Raw genomic sequence first — 17,645 nt, 5'->3', positions numbered from 1 at the left:
TGGACCCTTTACATGCTGTTTACAAAGCATTTGCTTTTGTGGCAGCCATGTTAAGGATGTTATAAAACACAGCCATCGGCCATCTCCTTGTACCTTCACGCACAGAATAACTGCTCAATTTCTGGTCCATGATGTCGACACTGCATTTGAGATTGTGCAGGACAGCTGTGTCTTTGTCAGTGGGTAAGTACCCACTCGTTGATGGGTACTTAAGAATACAATGGAAAGTAATTAGGGGTGTGACACATATTTGGTTTCTGTGGGGGAAACAGGGTCGAGACGAAAGTCTCCCTCTCCCTCCCCCCAACTTGGGAGGTAGACGATGTGCCGCTTCCTCTTCTACGTCGCTTACGTCAGACTCATCGTTAGTTGCAGTTCCAATTATTCCAGCCTTTCTGAATCCCGACAGGATGGTTTCGGTTGTCACTGAAGCCCATGTTTTGTCGATCCATTCAATGACTTCCAGGAAAGTTGCATGGCGCATTCTCCCGGTTGCTGTGAATTTGTGCTCTCCATCCATCATCCACTGCTCCCACAGGTTACGCAAGACTGCCTTAAAGCTCCTATTCACGGAGAGAGGCTGGAGTATTTTGGTTAAGCCTCCAGGGATGATGGCAGGTATGGAGTTGAAAACTTTTAATTTATTTTTGAACTGTGGTGTGATGTGCGCTCTCATGCTATCCATCACAAGCAGAGCTTTGCGTGCTCTAAAGAAGCCATCCGGTCGCTTAATGTAGCACTTTGTAAGCCATAAGGTCAGCATTTCTTGATCCCATCCACCCTTTCTCATTCACGGCGACTGCAACTGAGGAGGATTGGATTTTTGGCATGGTTTTTCATTTGAAAATGACCATTGGTGGAAATTTTGATCCATCTCCACAACATGCCAGCACCACTGTGAAGTGTGATTTCTCATGACCAGTTGTAACTATATTCACACTTTTTTGCCCTTTCTCTGCAACACTTAGGCCCATGGGAATGTCAAAGGTGAGAGGGACCTCATCCATGTTAATAATATAATCCGGTGTCACGTTGTGCTCACTTACATGCTTTTCAATGAACTCATGGAAACTGTCGACCTTGGCTTGGAAGTCTGCTGGCAGTTTTTGGGACATTGTTGTCCTTGCTCTGATAGAGAGGCGATTGCGTTGCATGAAGCGGTAACACCAAGAAGGTACTCCCGCAAAGTCATTTATATTCATCTCCTGGGCAACTACCTGGGCGTGGAGACGCGACTGCACTGTTGACAAACCTCTCCCAGCAGCACGTTGTTCAAGCACCCATGCGCGAACTCGTTCCTCTAACTGCGGCCACCACTTTTAGCCCGCGATTAGCTTTTTTTGTTGTCTTCATTTCAGTAAGAGTAACTTCCGCTTTTCTCCAGTCTCTTACAAGTTTCTCGCTAACTCCAAACTTTCTTTCTGCTGCTCTATTACCGTTTTTGGCTGCATATTTCACTATTTGCAGCTTGTAATCTGCAGAATCTGATTTTCTTTTCGGTGCCATTTTTGTAAAGCCCTTCTCGGTTGTTTTTATAAATTACTGGCAATATTGAAATTATCAACACAGGCCTAGAGCGCCCTCTTGCGGTTAAGTGTGAAAATAATGTGAAATGATATTTGTGAAATTATTAACACATTATTATAAGTAGCACCAGAGTATAAATCGCACCCCCTGCCAAACTGAAAAAAACGACTGCGATTTATAGTCCGAAAAATATGGTAGGTGCCCCAGAATTAAACTATGTGGAACACCACACAACAGTCAGGCAATTCATGACTCAGGGCAACCAAAGCTAATACAGAAAGCTCTGTCAGCCGAATACTGCAGCAACTAATCCACTCAAGGGTGCTACCGCTAATGCCTACCAGGTGCTGCAAATGAGCCAACAGAATGCTGCGATCCACCATATCAAACACTGCAATTAAATCCAATAAAACCAGCCAGACATAGTCTCTAGTGTCATTTGCAAGGAGGATATCATTAAAAACTCATCACAGGAGGGCTCACTCTGTGGCCTGCATGATCTTAAAACCTGACCTGCCAGACGATAATAATAATAATAATAATAATTCATTTTATTTGTGGGCGCCTTTCTATGAACTCAAGGACACCTTACAACAAGCAGTTAAAATCACAAATACAATGTTGAAAACAACATCAAATAAGATAAAATAAAATAAAGATAATGGATTTATTGTCCGAGTAAATAAGCTTGTCTAAACAGATGTGTTTTGAGGCTGGATTTGAAATGTATTAATGAGTCTGTATGACGAAGGTCATCGGGGAGTGTGTTCTAGAGCTGGGGAGCAGAGCGACTGAAGGCTCTGTTACCCATGGTGACGAGGCGAGCAGGGGGGACAGTGAGGAGGAGAGAGGAGGAAGAACGAAGAGAGCAGGAATTAAAATTAAAAAGGTGTAGGAATATGGATGAGGTCAGATAGGTATGGAGGGGCAAGGTTATGGATGGCTTTGAATGTAAGGAGCAGGATTTTATATTGAATGCGGTGTATAATGGAGAGCCAGTGGAGATGTTGGAGGACAGGTTTAATATGGTTGATGGATGGTGTGAGCGTGATAATGTGAGCGGCTGAAATTTGGACCAGCTGAAGCTTATGGAGGGGTTTTTGAGGGAGACCGAGCAGGAGGGAATTACAGTAATCGAGTCGCGAGGGTTTGAATAAGTATAGCAGTGGAGTGAGGGGTGAGAGAAGAGCGGAGCCGGTGGATGTTTCTAAGATGATAATATGAAGAACGAGTGATGTGGTTGATATGTGAGGTGAAGGAGAGGGTGCTCTCAAGGATGACACCCAGACTCTTGACCTGAGGGGAGGGGGAGATGGAGGAGCTGTCAAAGGGAATGGAGAAATTGTTTATTTTGTTTAGGGTGGATTTGGTGCCAATGAGAAGGAGTTCAGTTTTATTGCTGTTCAGTTTGAGGTGAACCATGATTTTAATTCCTGCAGACAGTTGGTTAGGGAGGATGGTGGAAGTGTGGTGTTTGGTTTGGTAGAGATGTAGAGCTGGGTGTCATCCGCGTAGCAGTGAATGTGATGTTTCCTGAAGATATTACCCAGAGGGAGAAGATAGATTAGAAACAGCAAGGGGCCAAGGACAGAACTCCGAGGAACACCTGAAGTGAGGGGAAAGGGGTGAGACCTAAAACATTTGAGCTGGATAAACTGGGTCCGGTCAGAAAGATAGGAGCGGAACCAGGAGAGGGGGATGCTGGTGATACCAATGGAGGAGAGTCTGTCAAGGAGGATGGAGTGAGAGATGGTGTCAAAGGCTGCACTAAGATCAAGCAGGAGGAGGATGGCGAGTGAACCGGAGTCAGCAGAGAGAAGAAGGTCATTGGATATTTTGAGGAGGGCAGTTTCAGTACTATGGAGGGGACGGAAGCCAGATTGAAATTGTTCACAGAGGTTATTGGAGGAGAGAAGGGTGTGAAGTTGAGCAGCCACTGTTCTTGCTTGGAGTTTGGAAATGAAGGGGAGGTTTGGTATGGGACGGAAGTTGTTCAGGTCGGAGGGATCAGAGCCAGGCTTCTTAAGTGTGGGAGTGACAGCAGCAGTTTTGAGATGGGAAGGTACATTGCCAGTAAGAGGGAAGTTTGAATAATGTTAGTGATGAGAGGGGAGAGGGCCTGGATAGAAGCTTTGACTAGAACAGTCGGGAGAGGGTCAAGTTGACAAGTGGAGGTTTTGGACTTCTGAATTAAGATGGAGATTTGGTGGACAGATGGGGAGGTGAATGCAGAGAGCAGGTGGGTCGGAACTGGGGAGAATGGAGAAGGAGGGTTGGGTATTCACCCAATAAATATTTTAACCTCATGTGCACCACTTTTGACAGCACATCTTGATCAAGAGTCATAAGGGGAGTCAGAAGAGTTAATTTGGCAAACGACATCCTCCAAAAATGTCAAGGACACAGCTTCTGAAGAATTTGGCATCCCTGAACAAGGACCATGGACAGAGGGGTCAAATGTGGTGTTTGAAACACAAGTCCTAGTTGTAGAAACCTGATCAATGAAAAACTACAGGAATGTGTTGTGTACATTTCAGGTGAAGAGTGTGAGCAAATCGGCTGAGCGTGTTTAGGTACAAAATCAATAGTTTCAAATGGTACGCGTGAGTTCAGAGTTCTGACGGTTAGCCTAAATTAGGTTTGATCAATGTTCTATTTTGGCCTCTTTAACTGTGATCGGGTAGTTAGATCAGCAATCTTTCCAGCAATCTTTCCAGATTTTTTATAAGAGGGCTGCAGCTTGGCCTTTTTCCCACTTACATTCAGCTTTGCAGCACTCCTGCTTAGCTGCGCGAGTTGTGTCGTTAACCCATGGCTCGAGTCTAGGATTTGACTGCACAGTTTTTAATGGAGTCACCGAATCCAATTTAGCATGATGGGACAGGTATAACCTAGAGGTGTGCTCCTCCATGTTTGAAGGGGGAAGGCAAAGCTTATCAAAGGCATCAAAGAACTGACTTGCAGTGAGAGGGTTAAAGAAAACATTCATGTGATCAGAACTCATGGTAGACCAGGCATGTCCAGCTCCGGGCCTGGAGGGCCACTGTCCTTCCTGTTTTCCAGCTCTCCCGGCTGCAACACACCTGCTTCAGATGGTCAGCTCATCAGCAAGCTCTGAAGCAGCAGTAGGACGATCATGATGATTTGAATCAGGTGTGTTGCTCCTGGGAGAGCTGGAAAACAGGCAGGACACTTGAGGACCGACTTTGGACACCCCTGCGGTAGACCATCAGCAAGAACAAAGTTTAAAGTATGTCCTTGTTCATGTGTCGGTATGGTCACTTAATGCACATTGTCTACAAAAACTGTACTGACATCATAGCGGTCATTGCTCAGGCCCTAATAAGAATTCTAACATTCCAGCATGCCCCGCGACCCTTGTAGGGATAAGTGGATCAGAAAATGGATAAATGGATGGATCTTCTTATAGAATAGGGATCTCACAGCGGTCTCTCCTCTGGCACTAATAATTCCTTCAAAACAATTGGGACCTCGCAGCGGTCAATGGTCAGGCCCTAATTATTGAAATAATTTCCACAAAAACAAAAGGGACTTTGCAGCTGTCACTGCTCAAGCCTTAATGGTGAATATCTCTTGCATTTTTCACTGCATGGTTAGTCTCCCAAAAAATACACACCTGACATGTAGACTGTATCCTGTACATTTTTCTTCGAAATCTTGCCACTATGAAGGCTTGCGTGCAGGTTTCCTATCAGCGGGGTGGGGCCCAAAAGACCTGCAGGCTTCTGTAAGAATACAGGAGTACAGCCAATGGCTCCTGTAATACATGTGCACTTGTAAAGGGGGTTTGGCTGGAAGGCTTCTCCGTTCTCATAATGGGCTCCATTAAGATCACATCCAACTCCCATCAAGTCTGGAAAAAAAAAAAAGACAAATTCATGGCTCCAGCACTAATGAACAGTTTTTTTTTATTTTTGTTGTTTTTTTTTTTTTTTTTTAGGCATTACAAATGATTGTGATATGTGTGTATGCTGGAAGGGTGAGAAGGTGATTCACTTGGGAGGCGGAAGTTATAAGTACCCCACACTCCTCCCATATGTGCGCACACACACACACACACACACACACACACACACACACACACTTGCAAATACATGCATGCACTCACACATTTCTAATTATGGTTTCATTTTCAACATTCCCTGCCATGTTTTATGCATATTACGTGAATAATATAGGTCAATGCTGAGCACTAACCCAGCCCGTGTAGACCATTTAATAACAATTCTCACCAACTACTATATTGCGTATCGACTAGTCACCAATAGTTGCAATTGGTCGACTAATCGAATCAAATGTAAATCGCCGCATATCGTACCAGCAAGCAACTGCTTTCATGTAATCATCTTCACCTTTCACCCTGAAGTCTTTAGGTATGTATAAACTAAAAGCTGCAGGTGACCAAACAAACCGTTGAGACTGAGAGGTTAATCTTGTGAGGGGTTCAGCCACGCTGCTGTGGTTACTGATGAATTTCCTGTAGAAGTTAGCAAAGCCGAGGAAGCACTTCAGTTCCTTCCAGGACGTGGGATCTGGCCAGTCCACTCCCGCCTGGATCTTACGAGGATCCGCCCAAGTCTTACCCCCTTCCAGGATGAAACCAAGGTACTCAATAGAATTAGAATGGAACCGGCACTTCTCAGCTTTGACAAAGAGCCAGTTACAAAGGATTCGTTTGAGTACCTGCTGCACGTGTTGCACATGCTCCTCTAGAGACCTGGAGAAGACGAGGATGTCATCAAGGTAGCCCACAGCAAACCGGTCAAGCATGTCATGGAGGATGTCATTCATGAGTGCTGGAATACCACTGCGGCATTTGTGAGTCTGAACGGCATTACCAGGTACTCCATGACCATGAGTTGTCTTAAACACTGTCTTCCACTGGTCCCCCTTACCGGATCCGGACGAGATGGTAGGCGTTCCTGAGATCCAGCTTGGGGAAGACAGTAGCCTGAGTGAGGGGCTCGAGAGTGGAGTTCATAAGAGGTAGGGGGTACTTGTTCTTGATCGTTATGTCGTTGAGTTGGTGATAGTCAATGCAGGGTTGGAGACCACCATCCTTCTTCACGAAAAAGAAGCCAGCTGCCATCTGTGAGGATGAGGGCCAGATGAGCCCTGCTGCCAACGACTCCAAAGTATACTTGTCCATAGCAGCCTTCTCTGGGATATCAAGACTTTACAGACGACTTCTTGGGAGGGCAGCCCGGGAGGGAGGTCGATAGCACAGTCATAAGGCCGGTGTGGGGGGGAAAGACTGAGCCCGGGCCTTGCTGAAAACCTCCCCAAGATCATGGTACTACTGAAGGGGCTGGATCTGAGCCTGAAGGCCCTGTAAGGCTACGGAGGTGTCCTGTAATTGCTGGGTGTGGGTAGCGGTCAGGTGAACCTGCTTGACAAGAGCATCTTGGATCAAATTGAGTCCAGATTTGCCTGTGTCGGCTGGGGTCGTCATGGCAAGTTTGTACTGTTATGGTTTGTATATGACCCCGAATGCACAACACCAAGCAGGTATGGTGGAAGCCAAGACTTGGCGTTGTTTATTAGTCTTTGCAATGTGACTCAGGGAGAATAATCCACAGGGAAATGTCCACACAGGAAATTAAAACCTCACTCAGGGAGAAAACTGGGACTTACTTAATGTTCACAATAGAAGCACAAGGAGTCCACAGGGAAAATGTCCACACAGGAAACGAAAACTGCAGGCGATGCCAACAGAGCTCACTACAGTTGGTGACGGCACTGACGAATGCTTTGAGAGCCAACTTATACCAGTCTAAATGAGCAGATGGGCTACAGGTGGGTGATGAGCTGGCGAGTATCAGGTGTGAGGTGCAGAGCACCCTGTCTGAGGAGGCTGCCTGGCTGGCCCCTCCCTAACAAAGCATGTCTTTTAGTTCATTTGAAACATGCATATCACATGCAACTGAATATTCACCTAACTTTTTTTTCTTAAACAGAAGTCTCCTGAGTGCAAATTACATTTGAAACACAAAATATATCATCGTGGCTGTTCAATATTCACAGAACCTTTGACTCAAATAACAGAAATTGAACAAGCAATAGACATATCCACAAGTGCAAGGATCATTTGAAGTATGACATATCAGTAAATATAAATGTTGATTGAACTTTTAAAAGTTTATTCTGGAGTGAACATTTTTTCTGGAGTGAACTTGTGAATTAATGTGATGGGTGATACTGAGATCTGGACTGCAGCACAAAGGGCAGGTCTGGCTCAAAAGCAGTGGTATTAATGCGCAAGTTGTCAAACAGGTGATAGCCCGTGAGGTGTGTCCTCCCATGGCTTTTATTTATGTTCATTACCGAGAATGTCTTCTCACACAAATTGGTCGACCCAAACAAGCTCAGCATTTTCTTAGCAAACGTTACAATCTCTCGAAACCTGTCCTTATCCAGCTGTCGGTAAAAGTTGACACGAGATAGCTGCTGGTGCCAACTACGGCTCTCAGCGTCACACTGCAACTCAATGAGCTCCAGCTGCAAATAGTCTGGAATTATCTGTGTCCACGGAAAAAGGTGAGGAAAACAAAGAGCGATGTCATTCTTGATAGCTGCAAAATCTCTAAAGCGTTGTCTGAAGTCTCCAACCAGAGATGAAATCGCTGATGCGTACCTTCTTGCACTGACATTGCTCTGTGGGAATGTGATCATGATTTCTTGCAGCGCTGGAAAGTGTGCAGTATTGGGTTGGGTGTGCGACGGGTGTCTTTCAAACAATTTCAGCTTGTTTCCAAAGGCTTTGATATGTGAATATAGTTGTCTTATGACTGCGTCTGGCCCCTGCAGACTGGTGTTGAGGAAATTTAGGTGCTTTGAAATATCAATTAGAAAACCAAAATCAGCCAGCCACATAGGGTCACTTATTTCTTGCATAGATTGTCCCTTTTCAGCCAAAAACTCACAGATTTGTTGCTTAAGAGAGTAGAAGCGTGACAGTGCAAGAACCCCGACTGAGCCATTTGTAGAAGCGTGACAGTGCAGAACCCCGACTGAGCCATTGCACGTCAGTGTAATAGACAACATCTCCATAATCCACATGAATCTCACTTAGAAACTGTTGAAACTGACGCTGGCATAGCGCTCTGGAGCGGATGTCGTTAGTAGTTTTTATCACCAATTTCATAACATGCTCGTATCGGAGATGATTAGCACACAACTTGCAGATGAATGATACAATGGCGTTTTACAGCTTCACCCCTTTCTTCACTTACTTTGTTACTTATCAGTGTTGCTAATCCACTTCATTCAGTGGTCATGGACCCCCATCCGTAATAATGCCAGAAATGTTCTTGAACGGGCGTTTCACATCATCCCCGGGACAAGAGAATAAGTCTGTTCCCCTCATTTGGGTTTTTAGGCTCTGAAGGTCAAGTAGTTCTTCGGTAACGTTCATTTCACTGACCACTCCCTAAAAAAAAAAAAAAAATCAAAAAAAATAAGTAACTGAGCAGCGTCCGAGGTGTCTGTGCTTTGGTCGCAAGCCAGCGAAAAAAAGTCTAACTCCTTTCCTCTGTCTCTTGTTAAGATATTATTCCTCTCTGTTAGTTGGATTTGAAAGAAACAATGTAGAATGCTGTTGAAGGTGTTTCCTGCTTACTGTGATTACAATCACCTTTGGTACCCCCTCACCCCCACCACTTTTAGGACCCCTCCAGAGGACATGTCGACATCAAAAGAGGAACTGTTATCTCTAGTTTCTGTGTTGCATCTATTGAGGGACTGCACCTTACTATGAGTACTATTGATCCCAGTCTCTTTCCTGAACATCTGTTTGCACACTTAAAACAACGTATGTAGTGATAAATTTTATCTTCTTCCTCCTTGGTTGATTAACGGCCCCCCAAGTGTCTTCTGTTGTCCCCCCGCACCTTGAGTAAGCCCCTGATTGCTGTTAAGCCCCCCTGGGAAGACCTCTTATCTCAGGATATATGCACAGCGGGGATTCTGGAACTTGCCATCACACCAAATGGTGGGTAATGGTGGTTTGGTCTCACCTCACCACTCCCAACTTCGTCTAGCCACACCGGGTCAGATGACATGTTACTTTCTTTGTTTCCGGGATTTGCATGAGAGGCGTCCCTCCCCGCCTCTCATTATCATATTGTCTCTATATAATCTCATGAATGTGTTTCTTCTACGCTTCCTGATTGAAATCTGGACCCCTCAGGAGCCCGAATCGATTTGTAAACTGCAGAAAAATAAATTAAAACCCTTCGAAGGAACTGTTCATCGCCTCAAGCCTTTATTTGGATTACCAACATTCTCCTCGTCCGAAATTAAATGAACACGCGGAGAAGAGGAGGCCACTCTTCCCCCAACACTCTCAATTGTCTTTTGATGTCCGATGACACTTCAATCCTGCGTGCCACAGTGTTACGCACCAGGCAGACTTTGGCAAACTCTTGCTGCTTCTCAGGACAGATTTTCTTCACCATATTCATCACACAGTCTTTGATAAATTCTCCTTCGTTGAAAGGTTTGGAATGCTTTGCGATCAGCGCTGCTACCTCGTAACTAGCCACTGTGGCGTTCTCATTTGACTCTCGGGCTCTTGCAAAATACTGCTGCTGTGAGATTAAACGAGCTTCAAGCTGCTTCAATTTCTCAGTCCGTTCCTTCCCTGTAATCTTGTTGTACATGTCAGCGTGTTTTGTTTGATAATGTCGCTTGGCATTATACTTTTTAAAAATAGCCACTGTCTTTTGGCAAATGAGGTAGACACGGTTGTTGCGTATTTCAGTGACGAAATAGTCCAATTTGCATCCATCCTGAAAGCGCCGTCCCTTTTTTTTGTTGATTGTCGCCATTTTATATAATTGGGGGATAAATTGTCACGCCGGGTGATGTCACGTAGAGTGCTGCTGCCTTTCAGAGGCTGAATAAGTAATAGCATTTAGTGTGTTCACTCGAAGCCGCGCGTGTGCACATTGCACTCTTTTTTTCTGATGGGAGCAAGCGTGTTTTTCAGCTATGCTAAAGAGGTGTTTCGGGACAGAAAGAGAGAGTCGTTTTATGCAGTGAGTGTGGTCAGATGCTTAAATGTTATGCGTGTTGAGTTTAAAACCACTTGTTGCTAAAATTTAGTCACTTTCTAAAGACGATCGAGTATCGTTCCTGGCTAACGTAGCTGTTAGCTTCCTTACATCCGAGATTGCGGCGACCGTGTAATGTTATCTTTACATAAAATAAATTTAAATAAAACTGCCATGCCTTGCGTAACAGATACAGACTGAACAGAGGGGATCCAAGGACTGGTCTTTGAGGGTACCCCGCATGTCATGACCATTCAATCTGATTAAAAATTTGCGATTGTCACAACGTACCTCCTTTCCTTTAAATCGGACCTAAACCATTTCAGGACTGTTTCATTTAATCCCAAGCAGTTTGCAAGCTGTTCAACAGTCTGTTATGATCAACTGTTTCAAATTCTGTACTGAGATCCAATATGACTAGCCCTTCCCTACATCCAGTGTTCGATATTGTATCATTAGAACTTCAAGAGTTGTTTCCCTACTGCGATGAGATCGGAATCCTGATTACTATTTATCAGAATCATCTTTATTGGCCAAGTATGTCGAACATACACAATGAATTTGTCAGTGGTAGTATACGTGACACTAGTATTGCAATAACAAGCAATCATGATAAAAAAGACATGACATATAAGTATCGAAAGACTTTCCGTAATGTAAGGGAACCATTGTGCAGTCGTACCACCCAATGACGCTCTGTGACAATGTACAGAGTCATGGAGCGAAAGTGATCAGTGGTGCAATACATACTAGGTTGTGCAGTGACCAATAGCAGTATTTGTAGAACAACTTTAAGTGTGCAATTGTACAGAGGTCCATGAGCACTTTAAAGTGTCTGGTGCTGTGGAATATAGATCACTGACAATTGTTCAAGTAAGTACAGTGCTGGACAATGATTATTGCCGTAATACTGTTCCACAGGTGTGTGCAAAATTGTAAAGAGCCACGCTAGATTTGGGTTAGTGTTTAGAGTTAATGGAGAGAGGGAAGAAGCCTCTGTTTGAATGTCTGCTGGTTTTGGTGCGCATGGATTGGTACTGCTTGCCTGAGGGGAGTAGCTGGAAGAGGTGCTTGGCAGGTTGTGGGAGGTCCAGTAGGATTTTCCGTGCCCTTGTTTTGTTTCGAGTGGTGTTGAAGTCCTTGAGAGTGGGTAAGGCGGTACCAATGATTTTTTTTTTTGCAGTGTGTTGTGGCGGCCCCAAACCAGACTGTGATAAAGTGACAGAGGACTGATTTAATGACGGCTGTGTAGAACTGTCTTAGAAGATCCTGTGGCCAGCCATGCTTCCTCCCCAGCCTCAAGAAGTATCTTTTGCTGGGCTTTGTTCAGGATAGAGTTGGTGTTGATATCCAACTTCATGTCCTGGGAGACTGTGATTCCCAGGAACTTGAAGGCTGGTGAAAAATATTTCCTGAGATCCACGATCATCTCTCCAGTCTTGAGCGTGTTCAGCTCCAGGTTGTGTTGGGTATACCAGAGCGCCAGCTGCTGCACTTGTCGGTACGCAGATTGCCGCCATCTTTGATGAGGCCAGTGACTGTGTGTCGTCTACGAACTTTATGAGTTTGAAGGCTGGGTGCGTTGAGGTGCAATCGTTCGTCTCGAGCAGTCCTCAAATAGTGGGGCGCTGCCAGGGGCGGAGCGCGTGTAACTCTGGGGAATGTGCTTTTTACAATCTGAGCATCCAATGGCAAGATTGTAAGGGACACACTGAGATTGAGAAGCTTAGAGGTGAGGAGTTCCAGGATGATGGTATTTAATGCAGAGCTGAACTCGACAAACAGGGTTCTTGTGTTGGTCCCTGTGCCGTTGAGGTGCTCGAGGACGTTGTGCAGTCCTATGTTGACTGCGTCCTCTACAGACTATTTAGCCTGGTGAGCAAACTGCAGGGGGTCCAGCGGGGGTCCGGTGGTGTTCTTTAGGTGGTTCAGCACAAGGCGTTCGGACTTCATGACCACAGGCATCAGAGCGACAGGCCTACAGTCGTTCAGTTCCGATGTAGCTGGTGTCTTGGGGATTGGGATGATGGTGGACTGAAGAAGGACCGGACCTCACATAGCTGCACGGATCTGTAGAAGATCTGTGTGAAGACCGGAGCAAGCTGGTCAGCGGCGACAGGAGGACGACACCTAATCGGACCCCGCGGCCTACTTGATCTTCTGCTGCTTGAAGAGTTGTCTCATGTCCAGTTCGTGGATCTCCATGGTAGGCAATGAGATCTGGGTGTGGGTAAGGTACTTTCTGGTAGGGGTGGGCAGGTGTGGGAAGTGGAGGTATCCTTTTCGAATCTGGAGAAAAACACGTTTAGATCGTCAGCCTGCCCCTTACTGTTCACTGCTTGGGAGGATGGTGTCCTGTAGTTTGTAATTGCTTTCAACCCATTCCACACAGATGCAAAGTTGTTAGCAGAAAACTGTTTTTTCAGACTATCTGCATAGCGTCTCGTTTTAATGTTGATTTCCTTTGTCACTTGGCTTTGGCCGTTTTTGTACAGTGTCCTATCTAAGGTCGGCCTCTTTCTTTTCTAAATTGCCTGACTTTGGCAGTGAACCATGGCTTGTGATTGTTCAAGGAGCGGAAGGACTTTGTTGGTATTCACAGAAACTGATACATGATGTTACAGTGTCTGTGTATTCATCCAGTGTGCCGTTTGAAGTTTCAAAGACGTCCCAGTTGGTGCAGTCCAAGCATTCTTGCAGTGACAGCTTTGTACTGTGAAAAAGTAGATTTTAAGAATTGGCTAAATTGATTAAAAACCGCTTTCTCGACTCTTGGATCAGAAGCAAAATTTTGAGATCGGTCTATAATTTGCGAGCAAGGACATTTTCCAGTGTTCTGTTTTTTTAGAAGGGGCTTGACATTATTTACCTTGAGGGGTAAAGGAAACTTGCCTGACTTAAGCGAAAAGTTGATTATTTGCTAGTACTGTGAAAAAGTAGATTTTAAGAATTGGCTAAATTGATTAAAAACCGCTTTCTCGACTCTTGGATCAGAAGCAAAATTTTGAGATCGGTCTATAATTTGCGAGCAAGGACATTTTCCAGTGTTCTGTTTTTTTAGAAGGGGCTTGACATTAGTTACCTTGAGGGGTAAAGGAAACTTGCCTGACTGAAGCGAAAAGTTGATTATTTGCTATAACTTGGTTTGAACAGATTTCACAATAATTTTGAAAAAGTCAGATGGCATTGAGGCAAGACAGCTAGTTAATGGTTTCAACTGCTGAACCAAATCTGTTATCGTTTATTGATCCACTGTATCAAATTCTCTCTGGGTTCCTTTCATAGCAATGACTGAGGTAGAAGCATTTTGTTTTCAAGCCATGTTCATGCACAAATAATAAATCCACATGCGCAGCTGCAGATAGTCAAACCTCGTTACAACATACCTCAAGGTCCTCGAGTTGAGGAACATAACGAATCTGTCCATTGTAATGGTAGGTCATTGTAACCATTTCCAATAAAATGGCCACCAACGATGATGAATAATACAGTATGAACATTTATTGATGTATAAACATGAATATGTAATACCGTATAAACATGTCAGTTACAAATATGTGTATACAGTATGAAGAAAACATTCAGCCAGCAAATGGAAAGTGCCTTCTCCAGTTCAGGATATGCATCAAAGCCATTTACGATCATTTTATAATCTGTTGACCTAGATTTTTTTTCCATTTCGGATGATTGTCGAAATCGTTTACTTTGCCAATTATTAGCCTCGGCTGAGCTTCGTCTCGGAGATCCCTTTCTAAAATGAGAGACTGTTTCAGCCTTTACCGACAATGAGATTTGCTTGCATTTACCAGACATGTTTTCAGACCATGTGCCCAAGACTGTGCCGTGCCTCCAAAAGTACAACAATGTACGAGTCAATCAGTAACTTTGCTAAGCAATGTAGGGGAATCACGTGCCGTACATTTTGTTCATAAGTAAGGTTGCTGCGGCAAAAAGGCAATTCATTAAACTATTAGTATTACTAGATCTATATCTGTCTCAGATAGTGAGCAATCTGGTCTAGTGTATCAGTACAACGCGAGATAACAAGTTGTGACTTAAACGTTAATAGTAATTACTACAGATCAACTTCTTTAACATCTTTTGCTCTACAGTGTAGACATTCTAGGATATATTTTCGTGTATATTCTGTATCTATACTATAATATGTATAATGTGGGGAAAAGGACAATTTTAGATGTCTTTTTACTGAATAGTTCACTTAATTCACTTGAGATAAACTGGCATATTTTAATGACAAAAGTGATTTTGTGCTATCCAGTAATAGGGGAATGGAGGTGGGAGGATCTGGGCTTGGCCCTTGGGAAACTTTTGCCCAATTTTTTTTATTTTTACGGGTCAGGACAGGACATTTTTCAGAGGAAAGTTTTTGTAGGCTTCTAATGTCTTTGGTGTGGTAAAATATGTAGTAATGAAGATAAAGGTTATTACAGTGGCAGACATGCTTCATATCTATATAAATATGTGGAGGTACCTGTTTGAAGTGTCTCTGTAATGTCAATTTTCAGAAAATATGTAGTAAATTTCAGGTAACAATGAATGATATGGTGCAGACTTAAATTTCTGTCGTCTTACATATAGGTCCATAAACCTTATTGTATTTATATTTTATTTTATGTGTCTGTGATTTCACTTCAGAAATAAAACATGCATTGTTTTTTTCACTCATTCTTATATCTTTGATATTCTTTCAGGGCTTGCCATCTGTCTTTGGTGCAATGATACCCTAAGGTATGGATCATCAGGGAAGAAGGATTTGAAAATCCAAACAAATAAAGCGAAGCACAATGCTATGAGGAAATCCATGAAAACAAACCAGTCCCTTCCCACAGTCTTCAGTGCAACCAAAGCCATGAATGTTGGGACAACTACCAAGCCTTCATCCAGTCTGCCATACGGAGCTGCACCTAATATACTTGACAGTAGCAGCTGCTCTGAGCTGGTTCATTCACCACGTCCATACATCAGTATTCTGGACAGAAAAGCTCACTGAGAAGCAATGACACTATCATTCAATCTCAGAACACTCACTGCCACTGAGTTTAACACCTCAACTGATCAATTTTGCACATGAGTTTCGAAGTGTCATGGTTCTGTTTTTGGCCAACAGGTGGGACTGTAGGGCTCCACCTGCAGCTGCACACCTGTTGGTCATTATGGCATTATTGCTTTAAAGCACATCGTCTTGGGAAGAGGATGTCAAAGCCACATCAATATTTACCAGTAAATTAATATTTGCAGTGTGAGATTGGAAAAAATACTCTGATTTTGTGGTATGCCGTATTCATGATGCCATATGGACTACACCATATTTTGATCAGCAGAGCTTGCTGATGATCTGATCATTTGAATCAGGTGTGTTGCAACAGGGAGACTTGGAAAACATGCAGGACAGCGGCCCTCCAGGACTTGAGTTTGACACCCCTGCTTTAAAGGGACTCCCGGCACGACCACTTGGTGTTGGGTAATTGTTTGTATATTTACCCTTGAAACATTATACTTTTGAGTTTCAATGAATTATGAATATCAGTCAAAATAGAAAATTGGGTTCTCATGATGAATGTTTACAGAACCCAAAATTTGTTAATGTGATTTCCCATTGGGTAATCCGACGGAATCGAAAAACGGTTACCGTGAATTTCCGAAATCCTCAGGCCTAATCCTGAATTATTTAAATTTTTGCAGCTTTTGTTTATAATTGTATGTATATGTTGTTGTTTGTGTTATTATCATATGCAATTGAATACGTAGACCATTTCAGAATTTTAAATTTGGGACTCTCGAAATGCATAATGGGACTCATACTTTTCTGATCAGCGAGTCCCTGGGACTCGCTGGGGGTAAACTGTAAAATTATCACTGCCTTTTTCCAAGCCATGCTGTGCCCGCAACCGAGATGTGATTTTCATCTCATTTTATTGACACTCTTGGGATCTTTCAACCAGTGTCAATTTTTTTTTTTCGCAAAACATACACTCGCCTTCCTGTGTGTGTTTGAAGAAAGTGAGCGAAACAGAAAAAAAAAAAAGTTTTGACATTGGTGTGTGAGCTGGTGTGGAGCTTGTTTAAAAAATCAGTGATGGAAGTCCTCCGTATTTTCCCAGAATTCCGGATTTTCAAATTTTCATGAAAATTCCTCTGGAAAATTGAGGAAAAATTGCCTAAAATTAATTCAGATATTAGTTGACAACATTGAATGAACAAGCGTTTGAGTTCGTTGTTTTGCTTTCACGAGCATAGCCATGTTGAAGCACTAACGCTAGTAACAGTAACACATTCTCAAGGCCTCGCCATATCTCGGAGATTTCGAAATTTCGGCAAGAACGGAAACCACAAAGGGTGCACGTGTGCACACAAAATGCAGATTAATCATTGAATGTTGAGTATTTGAATAGCGTTTTGTGTAAACTAATTCATGCGTGATCGGCCAGGTATGACCCCAGCGCAATGTTCAAACAGGTAGACAGGCAAGCTGACATATGTGCAATAGACACGAGTGTTAGGAACACGTTCAAGTGGTCATGAGGAAAAGGACTTGAACGGAGATTTTTTTGTCCGACTACATTAGAAAGGTCAACAAACCTGGTAAGTCAGTTTAAATCATTATATATATATATATATATAAAAGGCAATTCATTAAACTATTAGTATTACTAGATCTATATCTGTCTCAGATAGTGAGCAATCTGGTCTAGTGTATCAGTACAACGCGAGATAACAAGTTGTGACTTAAACGTTAATAGTAATTACTACAGATCAACTTCTTTAACATCTTTTGCTCTACAGTGTAGACATTCTAGGATATATTTTCGTGTATATTCTGTATCTATACTATAATATGTATAATGTGGGGAAAAGGACAATTTTAGATGTCTTTTTACTGAATAGTTCACTTAATTCACTTGAGATAAACTGGCATATTTTAATGACAAAAGTGATTTTGTGCTATCCAGTAATAGGGGAATGGAGGTGGGAGGATCTGGGCTTGGCCCTTGGGAAACTTTTGCCCAATTTTTTTTTTTTTTT

The 17,645-nt window shown here is 43.3% G+C and overlaps 1 protein-coding gene across 1 annotated transcript in view; it reads right to left on the bottom strand.

Annotated features, from left to right (window-relative positions):
* ccn6 (cellular communication network factor 6) overlaps nt 1-17,645 on the bottom strand; it is a 53,557-nt gene that overhangs the window by 12,568 nt on the left and 23,344 nt on the right. Inside the window, exon 3 of the mRNA XM_019892541.1 lies at nt 5,165-5,401. Coding sequence (XP_019748100.1) covers nt 5,165-5,401 — 237 coding nt within the window. The remainder of the gene's footprint in view (nt 1-5,164; nt 5,402-17,645) is intronic.

The sequence above is a fragment of the Hippocampus comes genome, unplaced genomic scaffold (assembly GCF_001891065.2).
Source record: "Hippocampus comes isolate QL1 unplaced genomic scaffold, H_comes_QL1_v1.1 scaffold212, whole genome shotgun sequence".
In the NCBI taxonomy this organism is placed as follows: Eukaryota; Metazoa; Chordata; class Actinopteri; order Syngnathiformes; family Syngnathidae; genus Hippocampus; species Hippocampus comes.
Note: the sequence above shows the minus strand (reverse complement) of the source record. Positions and strands in the feature narration are given on the sequence as shown.